The sequence below is a fragment of the Heptranchias perlo genome, chromosome 2, assembly GCF_035084215.1.
Source record: "Heptranchias perlo isolate sHepPer1 chromosome 2, sHepPer1.hap1, whole genome shotgun sequence".
Classification (NCBI taxonomy): Eukaryota; Metazoa; Chordata; class Chondrichthyes; order Hexanchiformes; family Hexanchidae; genus Heptranchias; species Heptranchias perlo.
In genome coordinates, this window is record NC_090326.1 from 113474273 (window position 1) to 113496789 (window position 22517).

Sequence of the window (22517 nt, forward strand, 5' to 3'; positions counted from 1 at the left end):
GGGATCGTCGATAAAAGGAGGAGAGAGGGAGGAGACCGAGAGCGGAGTGTGGGATCGTCGATAAAAGGAGGAGAGAGGGAGGAGACCGAGAGCGGAGTGTGGGATCAGTGATAAAAGGAGGAGAGAGGGAGGAGACCGAGAGCGGAGTGTGGGATCGTCGATAAAAGGAGGAGAGAGGGAGGAGACCGAGAGCGGAGTGTGGGATCGTCGATAAAAGGAGGAGAGAGGGAGGAGACCAAGAGCGGAGTGTGGGATCGTCGATAAAAGGAGGAGAGAGGGAGGAGACCGAGAGCGGAGTGCGGGATCGTCGATAAAAGGAGGAGAGAGGGAGGAGACCGAGAGCGGAGTGTGGGATCGTCGATAAAAGGAGAGAGGGAGGAGACCGAGAGCGGAGTGTGGGATCATCGATAAAAGGAGGAGAGAGGGAGGAGACCGAGAGTGGAGTGTGGGATCAGTGATAAAAGGAGGAGAGAGGGAGGAGACCGAGAGCGGAGTGTGGGATCGTCGATAAAAGGAGGAGAGAGGGAGGAGACCGAGAGTGGAGTGTGGGATCAGTGATAAAAGGAGGAGAGAGGGAGGAGACCGAGAGCGGAGTGTGGGATCGTCGATAAAAGGAGGAGAGAGGGAGGAGAGCGAGAGCGGAGTGTGGGATCAGTGATAAAAGGAGGAGAGAGGGAGGAGACCGAGAGCGGAGTGTGGGATTGTCGATAAAAGGAGGAGAGAGGGAGGAGACCGAGAGCGGAGTGTGGGATCAGTGATAAAAGGAGGAGAGAGGGAGGAGACCGAGAGTGGAGTGTGGGATCGTCGATAAAAGGAGAGAGGGAGGAGACCGAGAGCGGAGTGTGGGATCAGTGATAAAAGGAGGAGAGAGCAGATCGCGGAGCGGGGAGAGAACTGAAAAAACATTTAAAATGACGTTAGCACAAGGGAAGGAACTGATTGGTGAGTAGCTGGTGAGTGTTTTTTTTTTCTGGCGAGTGATTTTTTTCTGGTGAGTATTTTTTTTACGTCTTTAAGTTTATTTTTGTTAAGTTTAGTTAATAATATAATAAATTGAGGCATGGCAGGGCACCTCAGTCCCGTCGAATGCACATCCGGTGCCATGTGGGAACACCAGGATGCTTCCCGTGTCCTGGACAACCACAGTTCCAGGAAGTGTCGTCAGCAGGAGGCGCTCGAGCTCCGGGTTTCGGAGTTTGAGCAGCAGCTGGCGTCACTGCAGTGCATCCGTGAGGCTGAGACCTACGTGGATAGCACGTCTCTGGAGGTGGTCACCCCACAGCTTAAGAGAGCGCAGGCAGAGAGGGACTGAGTGACCACCAGGCAAACAAGTAGGACCAGGCAGGTAGTGGAGGAGTTCCTATAGTTAGGGGAACAGACAGGCACTCCTGTGGCCGCCAACGTGATTCCAGGATGGTATGTTGCCTCCCTGGTGCCAGGATCAAGGATGTCACTGAGCAGTTGCAGAACATTCTGAAGGGGGAGGGTGAACATCCAGAGGTCGTGGTCCATATCGGTACCAACGCCATAGGTAGAAAGAGGGATGAGATCCTGCAGGAAGAGTTTAGGAAGTTAGGAAAGAGATTAAGAAGCAGGACCTCAGATTACTCCGGGTGCCACGCGCTAGCGAGCATAGAAATAGGAGGATGGAGCAGATGAATGTGTGGCTGGAGAGATGGTGCAGGAGGGAGGGCTTTAGATTCCTGGGGCATTGGGACCAGTTCTGGGGGAGGTGGGACCTGTAAAGGCCGAACGGGTTGCACCTCAACAGAGCTGGGACCAATGTCCTTGCGGGGAGGTTCGCTAGTGCTGTGGGGGGGTTTAAACTAATTAGGCAGGGGGTTGGGCACCAGGATGTAGAATTGGAAAGGAGAAACAAGGTGCACAAATGATTGGGAGAGACAGATAGCACTAGAGTAAGAAATAGTATGGTATTAAATGGGATCAGACTAAGAGAGAATATAAGAAGGTCTAAGATAGGTTTACAGTTCATGTGTGTAAATGCACGAAGCGCAGTAAACAAGGTTGGTGAACTGCAGGTGCAATTGGCCACATGGGAATACAATGTTCTGACCTGGCTCAAAAAAAGGGCAGGATTGGGTACTAAATATTCCTGGATACAATGTGTTCAGGAAAGATAGGGAAAGGAAGAAGGTGGCTGGGGTGGCAGTATTGATTAAGGAGAATATTGCAGTGCTGGAGAGAGAGGATGTCCTGGAGGGTCAAGGACAGAATCTATTTGGTTAGAGTTAAGAAACAATAGAGGTGCCATTACACTACTGGGTGTATTCTATAGGCCACCAACTAGTGTGAAGGATATAGAGGAGCAAATTTGCAGGGAAATTACAGAGAGGTGCAAGAACCACAGAGTAGTGACAATGGGGAACTTCAACTATCCTAATATAGATTAGGATAGTAATAGTGTAAAGGGCAAAGAGGGGGAGGAATTTTTGAAGTGCATTCAGGAGAACTTTCTTGATCAGTATGTTTCCACCCAACGAGGAAGGAAGCATTGCTGGATCTGTTCCTGGGAAATGAGATGGGCCATGTGGAGCAAATGTCAGTGGGGGAACACCTAGGGAACAGTGATCATAGTGTCATAAAGCTTAGATTAGCTATGGAAAAGGACGAGGACCACTCTAAAGTAAAAATACTCATTTGGAAGAGGGCCAATTTCAATGGAATGAGAAAGGATCTGGCCCAGGTAAATTGGAATCAAAGACTGAAAGGCAAAACCGTAATTGAACAATGCACAGTCTTTAAAGAGGAGATAGTTCGGGTACAGTCTAGGTACATTCCCACAAGGAGGAAAGGTAGGGCAACTAAAATTAGAGCTCCCTAAATGACAAAGGAGGTAGAGAGTAAGATGAAGCAGAAAAAAGGAGCGCATGACAGATGTCAGGTTGATAATACAAGTGAGAACCAGGCTGAATATAGAAAGTTCAGAGGGGAGGTGGAAAAGGAAATCAGAGGGGCAAAGAGAGAGTATGACTGGCGGCCAACATAAAAGGGAATCCAAAAGTCTTCTTTAGGCATGTAAACAGTAAATGGGTAGTAAGAGGAGGGGTGGGACCGATTAGGGATCAAAAAGGAGATCTACGCATGGAGGCAGAGGGCATGGCTGAGGTACTAAATGAGTACTTTATATCTGTCTTTACCAAGGAAGAAGATGCTGCCAAAGAAACAGTAAGTGAAGAGATAGTTGAGATACTGGATGGGCTAAAAATTGATAAAGAAGAGGTACTAGAAAGGCTGGCAGTACTTAAAGTAGATAAGTCACCAGGTCCTGATGGGATACATCCTAGGTTGCTGAGGGAAGTAAGGGTGGAAAATGCAGAGGTAATGGCCATAATCTCCCAATCATCCGTAGATACGGGGGGGGGGGTGGTGCCAGAGGACTGGAAAAGTGCAAATGTTACACCCTTGTTCAAAAAAGGGTATAAGGATAAACCCAGCAACTACAGGCCAGTCAGTTTAACCTCAGTAGTGGGAAAACTTTTAGAAACGATAATTCGGGACAAAATTAACAGTCACTCGGCCAAGTGTGGATTAATTAAGGAAAGCCAGCATGGATTTGTTAAAGGCTAATCATATTGAACCAACTTGATTGAGTTTTTTGATAAGGTAACAGAGAGGGTCGATGAAGACAATGCAGTTGATGTGGTGTATATGGACTTCCAAAAGGCGTTTGATAAAGTGCTACATTATAGGCTTGTCATCAAAGTTGAAGCCCATGGAATAAAGGGGGCAGTGGCAGCATGGATACGAAATTGTCTAAGTGACAGGAAACAGAGAGTAGTAGTGAACGGTTGTTTTTCGAATTGGAGGGAGGTGTACAGTGGTGTTCCCCAGGGGTCGGTACTAAGACCATTGCTTTTTTTAATATATATTAATGACTTGGACTTGGGTGTACAGGGCACAATTTCAAAATTTGCAGATGACACAAAACTTGGAAGGGTAGTAAACAATGAGGCGGATAGTTATAGACTTCTAGAGGATATAGACAGGCTGGTGGCATGGGCAGACACGTGCCAGATGAAATTCAATGCAGAAAAGTGTGAACTGATGCATTTCGGTAGGAAGAACGAGGAGAGGCAATATAAACTAAATGGTACAATTCTAAAAGGGGTCCAAGAACAGAGAGATCTAGGGGTATATGTGCACAAATTGTTGATGGTGGCAGGGCAGGTTGAGAAAGCATACGGGATCCTGGGCTTTACAAATAGAGGCATAGAGTACAAAAGCAAGGAAGTTATGATTAACCTTTATAAAACACTGGTTCGGCCACAACTGGAGTATTGTATCCAGTTCTGGGCACCACACTTCAGGAAGGATGTGAAGGCCTTAGAGAGGGTGCAGAAGAGATTTACTAGAATAATTCCAGGGATGAGGGACTTCAGTTACGTGGATAGACTGGAGAAGCTGGGGCTGTTCTCCTTACTGCAGAGATGGTTGTGAGGAGATTTGATAGAGGTATTCAAAATCATGAAGGGTCTGGACAGAGTAGATAGAGAGAAACTATTCCCATTGGCGGAAGGGTCAAGAACCAGAGGACATAGATTTAAAGCCATTGGCAAAAGAACCAAAGGCGACATGTGAAAAAACTTTTTTACGCGGTAAGTGGTTGTGATCTGGAATTTTTTTTTTATTTGTTCATGGGATGTGGGCATCGCTGGCAAGGCCGCCTTCTTGAACCACTGCAGTCCGTGTGGTGAAGGTTCTCCCACAGTGCTGTTAGGAACGGAGTTCCAGGATTTTGACCCAGCAACGATGAAGGAATGGCGATATATTTCCAAGTCAGGATGGTGTGTGACTTGGAGGGGAACGTGCAGGTGGTGTTGTTCCCATGTGCCTGCTGCTCTTGTCCTTCTAGGTGGTAGAGGTCGCAGGTTTGGGAGGTGCTGTCGAAGAAGCCTTGGTGAGTTGCTGCAGTGCATCCTGTGGATGGTACACACTGCGGCCACTGTGCGCGGTGGTGAAGGGAGTGAATGTTTAGGGCTGCTTTGTCCTGGATGGTGTCGAGCTTCTGAGTGTTGTTGGAGCTGCACTCATCCAGGCAAGTGGAGAGTATTCCATCACACTCCTGACTTGTGCCTTGTAGATGGTGGAAAGGCTTTGGGGTGTCAGGAGGTGAGTCACTCGCCGCAGAATACCCAGCCTCTGACCTGCTCTTGTAGCCACAGTATTTATATGGCTGGTCCTGTTAAGTTTCTGGTTAATGGTGACCCCCAGGATGTTGATGGTGGGGGATTCGGCGATGGTAATGCCGTTGAATGTCAAAGGGAGGTGGTTAGACTCTCTCTTGTTGCAGATGGTCATTGTCTGGCACTTGTCTGGCGCAAATGTTAATTGCCACTTATCAGTCCAACCCTGGATGTTGTCCAGGTCTTGCTGCATGCGGGCTTGGACTGCTTCATTATTTGAGGGGTTGCAAATGGAACTGAACACTGTGCAATCATCAGCGAACATCCCCATTTCTGACCTTATGATGGAGGGAAGGTCATTGATGAAGCAGCTGAAGATGGTTGGGCCTAGGACACTGCCCTGAGGAACTCCTGCAGCAATGTCCTGGGGCTGAGATGATTGGCCTCCAAAAACCACTACCATCTTCCTTTGTGCTAGGTATGACTCTAGCCACTGGAGAGTTTTCCCCCTGATTCCCATTGACTTCAATTTTACCAGGGCTCCTTGGTGCCACACTCGGTCAAATGCTGCCTTGATGTCAAGGGCAGTCACTCTCACCTCACCTCTGGAATTCAGCTCTTTTGTCCATGTTTGGACCAAGGCTGTAATGAGGTCTGGAGCCGAGTGGTTCTGGCGGAACCCAAACTGAGCTTGGTAAGCAGGTTATTGGTGAGTAAGTGCCGCTTGATAGCACTGTCGACGACACCTTCCATCACTTTGCTGATGATTGAGAGTAGATTGATGGGGCGGTGATTGGCCGGATTGTATTTGTCCTGCTTTTTGTGGACAGGACATACCTGGGCAATTTTCCACATTGTTGGATAGATCCCAGTGTTGTAGCTGAACTGGAACTGCTTGGCTAGAGGCGCAGCTAGTTCTGGAGCACAAGGAATGCACTGCCAGAGGGGGTGGTGGAGGCAGATTCAATCATGGCTTTCAAAAGGGAATTGGATAAGTACTTGAAGGGAAAAAATTTGCAAGGCTACGGGGATAGGGCGGGGGAGTGGGACTAGCTGGATTGCTCTTGCAGAGAGCCGGCATGGACTCAATGGGCCGAATGACCTTCTTCCGTGCTGTAACCATTCTATGATTCTATGATTCTATGATTCTATGATACCTATCATGAAAGATTGAGCAGGCTGGGGCTCTTTTCTCTGGAAAAGAGAAGATTGAGGAGTGACCTGATGGAGGTCTTTAAGATTATGAAATGGTTTGATCGGGTAGACGTGGAGAAGATGTTTCCACTTGTGGGGAAGTCCAAAACAAGGGGCCATAAATATAAGATAGTCACTAATAAATCTAATAGGGAATTCAGAAGTAACTTCTTTAGCCAGAGAGTGGTTAGAATGTGGAACTCGCTACCACAAGAAGTAATTGCAAAGATGCACTTAAGGTGAAACTAGATAAACATATGAGGGAGAAAGGAATGGAAGAATATGTTGATAGGGTTAGATGAAGTAGGGAGGGAGGAGGCTCGTTTGGAGCATAAATATCGGCATGGACCTGTTGGGCCGAATGGCCAATTTCTGTGCTGTACATTCTATATAATTTTATGTAACTCCCAGTCCTCTTGTGGTTCAATGACTGAATCACTACATCCTGTGTCCCCCACGTCCTTCAGTGGAACAATGAAACATTTGTTTCTTTCAAAAACACAACTCTCGCAAGTCTAACCAACAGCTATCTCCTCTTAGCCTTAATTACTCTATCTTTAGTCCTTTTGCATCCACTAACATTCTTGACATTATCTCCTCTGGCCTCAAGTTGAACTCCTACAACTCCTCCTTTGCTAAAAGTTTGTCGAAGAAACTTGGTTTCCCCTTTTGTGCCAAACACTTCTTTACCTCTTAACACTCTATAAAGCCAGTCTTTCCAAGACTTGACAACTGCTCCCACATTTTGGGAAAGCCATTCTAACATCGCTCACACACTCCCCGACAGGATAGAAGAAAAAGTCAGCTATCTAATAAGTGATTCCTCTCTCACTCCTAGCCTCCAACCTCTCTCTTGGCTGCTCCTTTTTTATCAATGCTATTTTGGTAGGTGCTCCTCTGAACATTCCACTCTTGTTCCTTCTCAGTTCTTCCTCTTTGTAGCAGCTTGGCTCAGTAATAGCATTCTCACCTCCCAGTCAAAACATGGTAGGTTCAAGCCTCACTGCAGGACTCCAGCACATAACCTAGGCTGACACTTCAGTGTAGTACTGATCGAGTCTTTCAGAAGAGATGTTAAACTGAGGCTCTATCTGCCTGTTCAGGCGGACATAAAAATTCTCATGGTACTATTCAAAGAAAAGGGAAGTTCACCCAGTGTCAAAATGTATCCTTCAACCAACACCACCAAAACAGAGTAAATGATCATTTATCTCATTGCTGTTTGTGGAAACTTGCTGTGCACACACTGACTGCCATGTCTAAGTGAGATTTAAATGTGGGAACTGGAGCAATGCAAGCACTGATTGTGCTGCACTCAGTACAGAAGCTATCATTGAGTCTTTTAGAGCTGATGGAGATTGTATATCATACACATACAATGTATTTAACTATCACTTTTTATCTGGACTACTGGAAAATCTTAACAAAATATGCTTTTTGTAAATGCACCTTGTTCCACCTTGCACTATTGTCTTTATTTTTGGCTATGTTTCACATTATGTCAGGCATGAGTTGCTTCAGGTGCTAAATGGACATTCCCCTAAGTATATTCTCTGAAAAAAGAGATTATCTGATCATTTATCTCATTGCTATTTTTGAGACCTTGCTGTGCACAAATCAACTGCTGCGTTCCCCTACATTACAACAGTCACCACTTCCTCAGCTGTGAAGCACTTTGGGACATCCTAAGGTCATAAAAGGTGCTATATAAATGCAAGTTCTTTCTTTATGTAATACTGAGCCTCATTTCATGAAGATAACTTCCTCCCCAAAAAAAAATGAATGAAAGAAAAAAATTCCATCCTTGATTGTGTAGCAGAACTTAATTGTCATGGCAGTTACACTTCAAAGTTCCAAAGCAATGGATACAATGAGGAATTGTAAACAATTTTACAACACCAAGTTATAGTCCAGCAATTTTATAATTTTACAACACCAAGTTATAGTCCAGCAATTGCTGGACTATAACTTGGTGTTGTAAAATTGTTTACAATTGTCAACCCCAGTCCATCACTGGCATCTCCACATCATGACTACAATGAGGAAGGCAGAGATTGATGATGCAGGACTAAATCCTCCTTCACTGCATGGAACCAAACACACTTTGTGCTGGCGCAGACAATGCTTGTTCTAATTAGGTTTTGTAGATTGGAAAGTGGTGCTCCTAGTCACATTGATATGGAACGAAACAAAAAAAGAAATCCAGTGAGAAATAAATAACAAGGCTTTCATAGTGGAATTTAAATTAAATCCATTAACTAATATGTAATACTCATTTAAAAATTGGCCACTGAAGGGTAATTTTACAAAACTGTGCTCCCAGCATGGAGGCATTATGGAGTGACACTGCTATGAAGTGTGTGAACAAATCCACACTATCCACTCTGCACCTGAAGCATGATTTCATAATGATGTAAAAAAAACATTTATTGATTATTATTATTTTGAATGTTAAGAATAAATTTACTGTAATTTTAGTGACAGCGTTTAAGAAACTGAGATTGCATGATATTTTACTCCTGTGGAAAGATCTTACAGTCTAAAACAATTTACATCCATCTCATAAATTACATTAATTACATAAAATCTACAATACAGAAACAGGCCTTTCGGCCCAACCAGTCCATGCTGGTGTTTATGCTCCACACGAGCATGAATATCTCATGACTACAAGCACAGAATGATTTTGTCATTTTTATATTTCTTGCCTTTCAATTTTCTCTTTCTCATTTGAAGACATTGACTCCTTGTTGACTAGTTTCACAGAAACCAGACGCCTTATGATACCTGATCCCAGTAGCTATTATTCATGTGTGGGCTTTAACAGAATATGTCAGCAAGCCAGTTGTCCATGGGTGGGGGAGGAGGAGTGGAAGTCCAAGCCTGATCCTGTCTTTACACAATGTCTACGCAAGCCTAGCAAGGTTCACTTGATAATGATGAGGAGCAGAAATTCTGGTTCATTTCCTTCCCTAACACAAGGGTGCTGGGGCCAATTTTGTAGCTGAGATCAATTATTCAGCACATACTGAGGATTGCACCTGGGACCTTCCTGGTCTCTATGGCTCAGCTCCTCGTTGGATAAACTCAATGAGTCATTCAGGGAGCTTGCTAAACAAAATCTTCTCTTATTTGGAAATACTAGAAAGCTGCTATTTAATTTGCACCAGTGTAAATGTTGAATTTGTGACCTTAACATTGAACAGTCGAACAACTTTAGTGACTTATACACGAGATTTTTTGATAGGTAATAGTTACAGAGAAATAATAAATAGCACTTCTAATGTGTGCAAGTAAACCAAAACAGACCAAAATATCTAAAAAGTCTGTTTTTAATTGGGTTTGACTATAAGTGGGTGTCACTGCAATAACTTTGCTTTGTTCCTTTTTTCCCCTTGTTGTTATACTTCCTCTTCTTAAAAAAAGGCGAGACAGTCTAGGGTGTGGGCTTCTTCCATAGAGGTTATTAATTCTGTTCAGCAATTGGCTAAAAGGACTTATACTGTTCCACCCTGATGCACTGCTACTGCAGTGTAGTTCAAAGTCTGTCTGAGAACTGGTGAAGCTGGTGAAGGCAGACAAACTTCAGAATAATTTGAGATTGATATGCAAAGGTATGATTGTTTTGAGAGTACAATAGTTTTACTGATAAGAGTTGCTGACCCCACTGTCAAAATATTTCAACATTTGCAGAATTAGTGGCATTTTTATATATGGCTTGAATTCTAAGAACATTATTAAGTTAAATAAAATACTCAGTTAAAGACAAGAGTAACTCTTCACAAATTAAAGTTTCAGAGTTGTATGCTTAACAATTAGTAAGATGTAACATTAGTATAAGCCTTTTAAATATACACACAAACATTTACATATATTTATTTAAATATTTAAAGAAGGTGATCACAGCAATGCCTAATATTCCTGACAATCTTTTTACTATACTGGCTCATCAATTACTTTTTAAATATACCAATTGAGGTGTAAACAAGGCCAGCCAAACTGTGCACAAAGAAATAAATACAAAATATAACAGGTACTTCTGCATTCATCTAACAAAAAGATATACATCTTCAAAACCATTCTCATAAAATATAAAAGGTAATTTTAAAATGCAGCTTTCCACATCCCCATAAAGGAGTGTGGAATGTTTTGAAAAAGGCCTCCATATGTAACTGGAAGTACATATAAAGTTAACTGTTAGTACTTTTGAATAAAAGCCCAGTCAGATCAAACAGAAACAAGACGGATTGTGAAGGATATATATTACGTTTGGTCTTATGAATGTAATATTAAAAACGCAGAATGTGGAGTAAGGAGTGGAATTGACAGACAGCATTGGGCTGTTTCAGTTGTCATTGTCCTTTCAACACATAACCCCTGTTTTCCTTCCTCTCTCTTTCCTATTGTAATCTGTGGCAGTAATTGTTCCTCATTCCCCCCCATCCCAATGGCAATTAATAGCTTTTCAACCAACTAGCTCACTTCGCCACTTCTTACAGATTGTCAGTGAATGATTCAAGTTTTGTTTCTCTGAAATACAATTATGACCTTTTTTCCTTTTACTCTGAGTTATACACTGCAGCAGCATTTCTGCCTAACCTATATTGAATTTATATGTGATTCCTATCTTTAAAAAGGGAGAGAGAACAAGTCCAGGGAACTATAGACCAATTAGCTTAACATCAGTGGTAGGAAAGATAATGGAATCTTTACTCAAAGATATAATGGAAAAATATCTAGAATCCAAAAATATAATAAAGAATAGTCAGCATGGATTTCAAAAAGGAAGGTCATGCTTAAGAACATAAGAACATAAGAAATAGGAGCAGGAGTAGGCCAATCGGCCCCTCGAGCCTGCTCCGCCATTCAATAAGATCATGGCTGATCATGCTTGACCAGCCTTATTGAATTCTTTGAAGAAGTAACAAAAAGGGTAGACAAGGATAATGCAGTAGATGTAATATATTTGGATTTTCACAAGGCCTTCAATAAGATACCACATAGTAGATTCATGACTAAGGTCAGAGCAGTGGAGTCAGGGGACAAGAAGCAGAATGGATAGCAAGCTGGCTACAAAACAGAAAACAGAGAGTAGGGGTTAAAGGTTGGCAAAAGGTGGGAAGTGGTGTTCCACAAGGATCGGTGCTGGGATCACTATTGTTCACTATTTACATAAACGACTTGGACTCAGGAATCGGAAGTACAATTTCAAAATTTGGACGACACCAAATTAGGGGGTATAGTTAATACTGAGGAGGATTGTGACAAAATACAGGAAGACATTAATAAACTTGCAGAATGGGTGTGTAATTGGCAAATGAATTTCAATATAGACAAGTGTGAGGTGGTGCATTTTGGAAGGAAGAATAAGGAGGCCACATACATAAGAAACATAAGAAATAGGAGCAAGAGTAGGCCATACGGCCCCTCGAGCCTGCTGCACCATTCAATAAGATCGTGGCTGATCTATGACCTCAACTCCACTTTCCCACCCGATCCCCATATCCCTTGATTCCCTTAGGAGTCCAAAAATCTATCGATCTCAGCCTTGAATATATTCAATGACTGGGCATCCACAGCCCTTCCAAAGATTCACAACCCTCTGAGTGAAGAAATTCCTCCTCAACTCAGTCCTAAATGTCCAATCCTTTATCCTGAGACTATGTCCCCTAGTTCTAGACTCTCCAGCCTGGAGAAACATCCTCCCAGCATCTACCCTGTCAAGCCCTCTTAGAATCTTATATGTTTCAATGAGATACCCCTTGGAAAATAAGAGTCTAAATGGGGTAGAGGAGCAGATGGATCTGGGGATACAGATACACAAATCACTAAAAGTAGCAACGCAGGTTAATAAAGCCATAATAAAAGCAAACCAAGCACTGGGGTTCATTTCTAAAGGGATAAAATTGAAAAGCAGGGAAATTATGTTAAACTTGTATAGAACCTTGGTTAGACCACACTGTGAACAGTTCTGGTCTCCATATTATAAAAAGGATATAAAGGAGAAGGCGCAAAAAAGATTTCCTAGGATGATACCAGAAATGAGCTGTTATACCTATCAGGAAAGATTGAACAGGCTGGGGCTCTTTTCTCTAGAAAAGAGGAGACTGAGGAGTGACCTGATAGAGGTTTTTAAGATTATAAAAGGGTTTGATAGGGCAGACGTGGAGAAGATGTTTCCACTTGCGGGGGAAACCAGGACTAGGGGCCATAAATATAAGATAGTCACTAATAAATCCAATAGGGAATTCAGGAGAAACTTCTTTACCCAGAGAGTGGTTAGTATGTGGAACTCGTTACCACAAGGAGTGGTTGAAGCGACTAGCATAGATGCTTTTAAGGGGAAGCTAGATAAACACAAGAGGGAGAAAGAAATGAAAGGATATGTTGATGGGGTTAGGTGAAGAAGGGTGGGAAGAGGTTCATCCGGAGCACAAACCAGTTGGGTTGAATGGCCTGTTTCTGTGCCGTACATTCTATGTAATTCTATGTAAATCATATGATAGAAGTGTGTATTTTGAAAGCTGTTAAGGATCTTCAATAATCAAAGGGTTAAGTCAGTGAGAGAATCTGCTATCTCCTGAGATATGCAGCAACAGTTATGCAAGGTTTCAGAACAGTGGTGATCTTGATCTAAATATCACATGAGTTCACATCTATACACAACTCAAGCTATTTTTAGTGAACATCCCATCCTCAAACTCCTCTGGAGTTACTAATACCATAAATGTCAGCAAACTCATTCTGAATAAGTTGTCACTACTTTATATACAGAGATAACAAAATACTACTGTTTTAGATGATACTATCACAGCAACCTAAAATGGAGTGAATGGTTTTAGCAAAAACTCAAACAATAAAATAAGACATCAGAAAACATGAAACTAAAAATACCATTGAGCCCACCAAGCTCACTCTTTCCACAGACCATGTACAGAGCCCTGAATCATGGAATCTAGCCCATGCATTTATCTTCTGAGGGAAAGTTTTGCATAAATATTCCTGCTCTCCGAAGATAATTAGGCGAAACTCCAGAATGATAATCTAACCTCATAGCTCCACTATTCAACTTTGGTCTGCTGTCTTCTAGGTAACATTCCCGCTCATCCTACTGCAGCAGCATAGAAACCATTGCATCCCATGGAATATTTAATCATTGCAGTTATTACCTATATCTAGAACTACTAATGTCATTGCCAAGCAAATAATGTAAAATATATTATTTATGAGACAATTTTATTTTTGATTATTGGGTCTGACCATTTGACACAAAAATAAAACTGACACAAGAGTTTGTCCCATTAATAATCTTACCAATATATACATTACAGGCTCAAAATTAAAAATGCTCATTTCTCCCTCTCATGAAATTTTTACCCCTATGCTAATAACCTATTTTACAATACTGATCATTCAACCATTTATGTACTACAATATCAAAATGATAATACCTTGGAGAATTAGACACTTTGAAGAATATTAGTTTTGCGCCAATGTGAAACACCACATATTCTCAATGTCAACATTTTACATTGTCAACATAGTAGCAGTATAAAATGAAAATCTGTCAAAGAATATTCTACCAAAAAGACTGTATTGATGGTGAGGGCTGGACCATGCAGCAATTAAATAAGCCAGTGAATTCCCAGTGACAATTGGCTTTATTTTCCGTTTTTAGAAACAGAGGCTACTCTCTCTATTTTTAAACATTTTAATGGTATTGAATTGAAATGTTGGGGATGAAATTAAACTTCGGTGGGAAAGGAAAGTAGGGCAGGGTGTATAACGGGTGGCCAATTCATTACCGGACGTTTTGCATTCCCGTCAAAGTTGAATTTGACCCCTGTTGTCTTTAATCCAACCAGAGAGAGCAGGCAACTGAAGAGAGCACTGAATCCCTAAAGCCCAGTTCACAAACTTTCACAATGCAGAAAATAAATAACCTTTTTGGAGCTGAAGGGATAACAAGCACCATTGACTGTCAGTAAACAGCCTGGAACAGTGTCTTACACAGTGTGAACTGGGTTTCATCAAGGGCTTGAACTGGAATGATGTCAGGAAAATCTGTCATGATCCCATGATCAAGCTGAGTCAAAGACATTACAGCAATGTTGGGACCATTTGTTTTATGTAGATTTTCCTATTAATTTTCCTCTTTTTCCTTCCATCTCATATCATTTATTGTGTCTGTTTCATTTTGTTTTCCTCTGTGTTAAACTATAAAATAGATATTCCTCTATGGGCCTCCCCTGGGGACCTGACAGGTGCAGCACACCTCAGATGTGCTATGTTTGAGTGGAAGCAGCTGTGTGTTTCCCCTTCCCTGGGTCATTTGTATGGCTCGGGCAGACTTTAGGCGCAGGTCCATCCCCTGGCTGGCTGTGTGCTTGTACATCAGGGAGGAAATGGCAGCACAGCTGCAAGCCTGTGAGTTTTACAGCTGCACTCTCGGTTGCCAATATCAGGGCTTTCTGGCTACCTATCCAGCGAGGGTTAAGCAATTTTTTTTTAACTTGCCTGCCATACCTTCAGCTTGCCCCTATGATCCTCATAGACGCTCAGGTTCACGGAGGTCCAGGGGCAGGATGTTGTCCCAAGGTTCTTCAGGTACTCCTGCACTACGGTGCCCATCAGCTGCAGCCTGAAGAAAAATGAGGTGGGAGTCCAGTAATGACCTGTTCCACTTCATTATACGACAGGCGCAAACCCACTCACACTGATTGGGGAAGCCCCAAAAAGTTCCAGGTGGGGTGGAAACCCGAGCTCATGGGTCTCTGCCCATTTTACCTCTTCTCTGTGCCTTGTGAATGTCAATGGCCCAAGAGCAGAGAAGGGTAAAATCTACTCTCTATCTCTTTTTAAATTTTAATTGTTTCACAGTTTGGGGGTAATTTTAACTTCAGGCAATTGTGTAAAAATGGGCGATATTGATTCAGCCACCCGTTATACATTTTTTCCGATTTTCATTTCCAATGAAGTCTGCCCAAAGTCAAAATTACCCCCTTTTGTTCAGCCTCACAATTTTATGATCTTTCAGAGTTTTTCATTAATTTTATGTTCAGCTCATCTGCTGTCTTTTTCCTTGTGCCTGCTGCTTTCTTTCTGGTTTATCTCTCTTCCTCCCTCCTTTCTATGTTTTCTTGCAGAAAGTAAGACTCCCAATGTAAGTCTCTCACCACTGATAAGCAACAGGCTCCAGCCCCATTGACAAAAAGGTGAAGCTTGGAATCACATTAAAACAAAAACCACAGTAACATTGAGGATTATTACTGCTAACATAATCTTCAGGAGTGAAACTGCTCCTACTGTTTTCCTTAGTGTTGATAGAAATACATGCATCAGTTCATGGTAATGCTGCTCTCTGTATACCGGAGTCAGTGGTCCCAATATTTACAGGATGGCAGGGTGGGTGCAGAGGAGGGAGAAAACGGGCAGGGAATGCGTCAAGGACTGGGAAGCAGAGGTCCCACCGCATTTAACAACAGGACCTCATTATAATTTCTTTCCTCCAAATTTACAGGCTGGCCAGCTGCCAGGTGGGAAAACCAATGGCAGGAGGCCACAGCCAGCGACCCTTAGGGATGGACCCTGGCAATTGGGAGGGAGGAGGGCTGGAGATTGGGGCTTGTTGTGGGGTGGGGGGGAAGAGAGGCCATCGCAGGAGGGTGGATGGTCGTACATTCACAAAGGGGAGGCTGAAGGCTTCCTTTAGGGGCCGGGGGAAGCACTCCTGCTCCTCCTCGTCCACAAGGAGTGCTGTAAAAGGCATTTACCTTCTTCAGCCGGCAGCTCCCGCCTCCCTCACTAGAGAAAAAGTACTAGATAAATTAATCGGTCTAAAGGCTGACAAGTCCCCTGGACCTGATGGCTTGCATCCGAGGGTCTTAAAGGAAGTGGCTACAAAGATAATGGATACATTGGTTGTAATCTTCCAGAATTCACTAGATTCTGGAAAGGTCCCAGCAGATTCGAAAACCGCAAACGTAACACCCCTATTCAAGAAGGGAGTGAGACAGAAAGCAGGTAACTATAGACCAGTTAGCCTAACATCGGTCATTGGGAAAATGCTAGAATCCATTATTAAGGAAGTAGTAGCAGGACATTTGGAGACTCATAATACAATCAAGGAGAGTCAACATGATTTTATGAAGGGGAAATCGTGTCTGACAAATTTATTAGAGTTCTTTGAGGAAGTAACGGGCAGGGTGGATAAAGGGGAACCAATGGATGCAGTACATTTGGATTTCCAAAAGGCATTCGATAAGGTGCCATATAAAAGGTTACTGCACAAGATAAGAGCTCATGGTGTTGGGGGTAATATACTGGCATGGATAGAGGATTGGCTAACTAACCGAAAGCAGAGAGTCGGGATAAAAGGGTCATTTACAAAATGGCAATCTGTAACTAGTGGGGTGCCGCAGGGCACAGTGCTGGGGCCTCAACTATTTACTATATCAATGACTTGGATGAAGGAACAGAGTGTATTGTGGCCAAATTTGCTGATGATACAAAGATAGGTGGAAAAGCAAGTTGCGAGGAGGACACAAAGTGTCTGCAAAGGGATATTGACAGGTTAAGCGAATAGCCAAAAATTTGGCAGATGGAATATAATGTGGGAAAATGTGAAGTCATCCACTTTGGGAGGAAAAATAAAAAAGCAAAATATTATTTGAATGGAGAAATACTACAAAATGCTGCGGTACAGAGGGATCTGGGTGTCCTCGTACATGAAACACAAAAAGTCAACATACAGGTGCAGCAGGTAATCCGGAAGGCAAATGGAATATTGGCCTTTATTTCTAGGGGGATTGAATATAAAAGCAGGGAAGTCATGCTACAACTGTACAGGGTGCTGGTTAGACCACGTCTGGAGTACTGCGTACAGTTCTGGTGCCCTTATATTTGCATTGGAGGCAGTTCAGAAAAGGTTCACTAGGTTGATTCTGGGTATGGAAGGGATATCTTATGAGGAAAGATTGAACAGGTTGGGTCTATACTCCTTGGAGTTTAGAAGAATGAGAGGAGATCTTATTGAAACATATAAGATTCTGAGGGGACTCGATAGAGTAGATGCTGAAAGGGGATTATAAGATATTAAGGGGAACAGATAGGGTGGATAGAGAGAAACTATTTCCGCTGGTTGGGGATTTTAGGTGTAGGGGGCACAGTCTAAAAATTAGAACCAGACCTTTCAGGAGCGAGATTAGAAAACATTTCTACACACAAAGGGTGGTAGAAGTTTGGAACTCTCTTCCACAAACGGCAATTGATACTAGCTCAATTGCTAAATTTAAATCTGAGATAGCTTTTTGGTATTAAGGGATATGGGCCAAAGACAGGTATATGGAGTTAGATCATAGATCAGTCATGATCTTATCAAATGGCGGAGCAGGCACGAGGGGCTGAATGGCCTACTCCTGTTCCTATGTTCCTATGTTCCTATGAGAGGATGTTACCCCTCATGGGGGAATCTAAAACTAGGGGGCATAGTCTCAGAATAAGGGGTCGCCTGTTTAAGACGGAAATGAGGAGGAATTTCTTCTCCCAGAGGGTCGTGAATCTTTGGAATTCTTTTCCCCAAAAAGCTGTGGAGGCTGAGTCATTGAATACATTCAAGGCTGAGTTAGACAAATTTTTGATCGGCAAGGGAGTCAAAGGATATGGGGAAAAGGCGGGAAAGTGGAGTTGAGGTAAAAATCAGATCAGCCATGATCTCATTAAATGGTGGAGCAGGCTCGAAGGGCCAAATGGCCTACTCCTGCTCCTATCTCTTATGGTCTTATGGTCCTTTCACTGCTGGGTTTCCCGAGCCCTGGGAAACCCATGTGGCAACTGTTAAATTTAAATCATGTTCCCAATTGCACAGTGGGAGCCTGATTTAAATATTTTAATGAAGTGTCCCGCCTCTCCAACGTGAATGTGGCGACAAGAGCTTACGTGGCAGGTTGGAGACGCGTTCCCTGTTTTTTAATCTTTAACACCCCCCCCACCCCCGACCATCTCCCGCCTTTCTTCGGGGATTAATATCGAGGCCAATGTGTCTCAGTCACACGTGTAACATTGTGAAAGTGGAATCTAGATCCATTCTGGGCACTTTAATTTTTATTTATTTGTTCTCAGAATGCGGGCGACACTGGCAAGGCTGCATTTATTGCCCATCCCTTGTTATCCTGAGAAGGTGGAGGCGGTGGGCTTTCTTGAACATTCATTCTGTTGGTGCTCCAGTGCTAATTCAGTATTTTGGAACCAGTCATTAACTCCAGTTTTACAGATGAGCAAAAAATTCCACAGTTATTTTTATTTCCCCTGCTGAAAACTCCCACATCTTTCATTGAAAACTCATTAACAGCCATCTTAACAGGCAAATGTTATGTTTTGCTTATTTTTTTTGGAACAGCAGTAATGGCCACTTTTTAACCTGGCTTCCTTCTACTTTTAACACACTTTTCCTCGATTGTTACATTTTACTCCATAAAGCTAAATATGTTTTTCTCTGCTGAGAAGTACATAGGCCTAGGAAATGGCATCACTAGCGGAGGAAATATCAGCAGAGGACAGGTGCATCAAGAAGCTCCCAACAACATCTAGATACACAGCCAATTTTATTAAGACTATAGAAATTGGATAAAATAGACAAACTTTGAATTAAACAATTTCATAATGAAACTTTGTTTATTACAATGTGATTTACTGTAATGGTTTTCATTCTATCAAGGGGTTATTTAATTGTTACTGAATGCACTTCATGAAATAAGAAAAACAAGTTCAGGCTTAGTTACGGAAAACAGATAGCTCATCTTGAAACTGCTGCTTTATTTTACACTGGGTCAAAGCTTTCACTTCAATAAAACGAGACCAAAAATCCAGCAATCTACACTCATTTTGCTCCCGGAAATACCCTGAACAATTTAGGTCAGCACCAGGTCAACAAGATCCACCTCAGAGGTAGACCTCGGCATCCCCACCACTCTCACCGAGCTGTTTTTCCCATTGCCCCACTGGATAAATATCTGATGGTGCACAATGGGACAGGAATCATGAAACAGGAAACAGGAAATGGTTGTCAATTAGTAAAGATGGAGAAGAACAAGAATTTGTTGTCATTCGTGACCATTCACTGAAAGCAACCAATCTACATGAAACAGTTATTAAAAGGCTTAAGCAAGTACTATATGCATCATTAAGGTGTCTTTCAGATGAGACGTTAAACCGAGGCCCCGTCTGCCCTCGCAGGTGGACATAAAAGATCCCATGGCACTATTCCTCTATGGGTAGGGGAATTCTCCCTGATGTTCTGGCCAATATTTATCTCTCAACCTACATCACTAAAACAGATTGGCCATGTATCTCTTGCTGTTTGTGGGACCTTGCTGTGCGCAAATTGTCTGCCGTGTTTCCTATATTACAACAGTGACTACACTTCAAAGGTAATTAATTGGCTGTGAAGTGCTTTGGGGCATCCTGAGATCATGAAAGGTGCCATACAAATGCAAATTCTTTCTTTATTTGACATTTTAACCCTAAAAGGCTTACTGGTAAGGCTATATTGGGTATACTGTAAACAATTTTAGAACCCTCCGCTTCAAAAGGTCATTGATATTTTGGTGAGAGGAAAGTAACAAGCATAATTCTGGGGTGTCTTTATAACTCTAAATTCTGAAAACAATTGAACTTGTTTTCACTGGATAAAGGAAGACCGAGTATGGAAGTGATATGTCTTTATGATGTAAATCAAGTAAACTTAAACTGTGAACATAAAGATAGAGGATCTGAATCCAAAATTAAGCAGCCTCAAGTGAGGCCAGTAGAAATGTTTGCCCCACAAAGTAGTAAATATGTAGAATAGAATAACTGAAAATAATTAGTATCATACTGATGAATACTTTTAAAAGGAACTGGAAAAGTATTTGGTTAAGAATGGATTTGAAGGTTTTAAGTACAAACATGGACATGGATGATCAAATACTGTACAGAACATGATGTTTCCTGTGCTTCTGAAAATTTCATCTGTGGAATGCACCCTGTCAGGGCTGAGTTAGGTTGGTTATGATATTAGATTGATATCCTGGAGCTTTGCTTTATTATTTAGGGGGATGGGGAAAGATTTGCAGAGTTTCTTCTTCTTGGAAGTTTTCCCCATGGTTATTTGTGGTGCTCAGGAGATTAAAGAAGTTGGATGGAGTTCAAGACAGTAGAAATGATGCATTGTCTGTTGGTAGGAATAGACCTGATATTTTGAAAGATTTTATGTTGTTCCATACTTTATGTTATTGATATATGAGACATATTCCCTGTTCCTTATGGACAAGGGGAGGTTAGTGTTCACCGGTTAGTAATATTGTTACAGCCGGAGTGGAATTCCATTCAGTGAAGTGGTAATTGAAGTAGCACATTAGGATTTTGTTCTCCTAAATGTGGTTCCTCTCTATCCAAATTCATTAAAAAATGGATGCCAACGTATTAGTATGTGCCTTGGTTGTAGCTCAGATCAAAAAGGATTGCATTTTCCATCAGATCACTGGGGTGGTGAGAGTTTTCATAATAAGAATGGATCAAAAAGAAATGATACTCTTTACTAGCTTGTATGAAGTGAATATCTGCTCCCACCCCCTCATTCCCTGGATCCTGTCTCCACTCAATGTGTGACTACCTAAGATAGTGTACGGCAGCTTGAAGAATGACTATCACTCTACAGTGGTGTGAGACAACTGCTTTACTGTTTCATTATTTAGATAGTCAGCTATATAATTTAACATGTCAGTCATGAGAATATTTGGTGAGTGTCACTTGCTTTAAGAATATTTCTTTGATAGTAATATAATTATGCAAGTGATCACAATCCATTGTTTTACATTGCAATAATATGAGTAGTAAACTTAACCACCACTTACCACTGTCTGCTGTAGTAAAGTCCAGGAGCTTATACTGATAGGCTATGCCCACTTTAGTTTCCACTTGTGGTCTCTTAAGTGTTGAGTAGATTTTGCCTGGGCTGTTTTCATCAGCCTTTTCCAGCTTCGGCAGGCCACAACCCATTTTGCCAGTTGCTAATTCAAAATAGAAAAGCTCAGAAAGTAATAGAAATGACAGCACAGCAGCAATAAATGACACCGTCAGATTTCTCTGGGAAACTTAATAAATCTTAATTAAATAAATGGGCCACAAACTGGATGAATTCTATTTATCATAGATGCCAAATTCAGTTTTTTCAGTAGATTTCATCCTTAGCAACACAGCTGTAGTCATAGAAATATTTAGCAGCATTAACAATGCAATGTCTCAGTTGCAAGAGATTTTCCACATTTGGTTTTCTCTGTTTTAACCGTCTGTACTGTTTTACAGCACATCACTAATACAGAGCTAAAATGGCTCTGATTTCCTATAATGTAACTGAAAAATGATCACATCATTTGGCACACAACTATTTACTGTCCGATGCTTTAAACAGTATTCCTTTCTTGACCACAGTCCTCTTGATTAGCAAAGCTGAAAGCTAATCTTTTGATTGCTAGTTTGCATGTTCTATCTCAGTATCTTTTATATCAGTGCTAACCTGCAAATGTCTAATAGCTAATTCTGTAAGAAGATAAAGAATAAGTGAAAGTGCTGGTAATATGGAACAATAGCAGAAAGTACTAAAGATTTCCACCCAAGACATCAACCCATCTTTCGCTATCAGATGCTGACATTTCCAGCATTTTCTGTTTCCGTTGCCAATAGTAATTCCTATTTGACAAAAAGACTGCTGGTAGAATTATGTGTGACTGGAATAAATACTAATTAAATAGTGACAAAACTGGGACAGGAAGAATGAGTTCATGCTCATTTAAAGACAAAACGAGCAGACTGCTTTAACTCTTGGAGGCCTGCAAAACCATTTCTGGGTCAAATTAATGACAAGACTGAAGGCTCTGATTGACCCATGAGATCCTGAAAATAAAGTTTTAGAATTTCATACACATCTCAATTTTTATTTCAGAATTATTTCTTTAAAAGCATTTTAAGGTGAGATGATAGAATACTTGTTTCTTTGAATGTTATGAAGTGGCAATCAGTGCTAAACAGTTAAAGCAGATAAGGATAGCAGCAACACCTTACAATTTGGGGACCATTTGGCCAGAAACTTCTAAAAACCAGTTCAACAATGAACAAGAATAAATATTGTTTAAATGTATTTCT

The 22517-nt window shown here is 41.9% G+C and overlaps 1 protein-coding gene across 1 annotated transcript in view; it reads right to left on the reverse strand.

The window, feature by feature from the left end:
* LOC137342225 (raftlin-like) overlaps positions 1-22517 on the reverse strand; it is a 129247-nt gene that overhangs the window by 101135 nt on the left and 5595 nt on the right. The window contains exon 2 of the mRNA XM_068006024.1: positions 21230-21385. Within this exon, the coding sequence (XP_067862125.1) occupies positions 21230-21374 (145 nt within the window). The 5' untranslated portion in view covers positions 21375-21385. The remainder of the gene's footprint in view (positions 1-21229; positions 21386-22517) is intronic.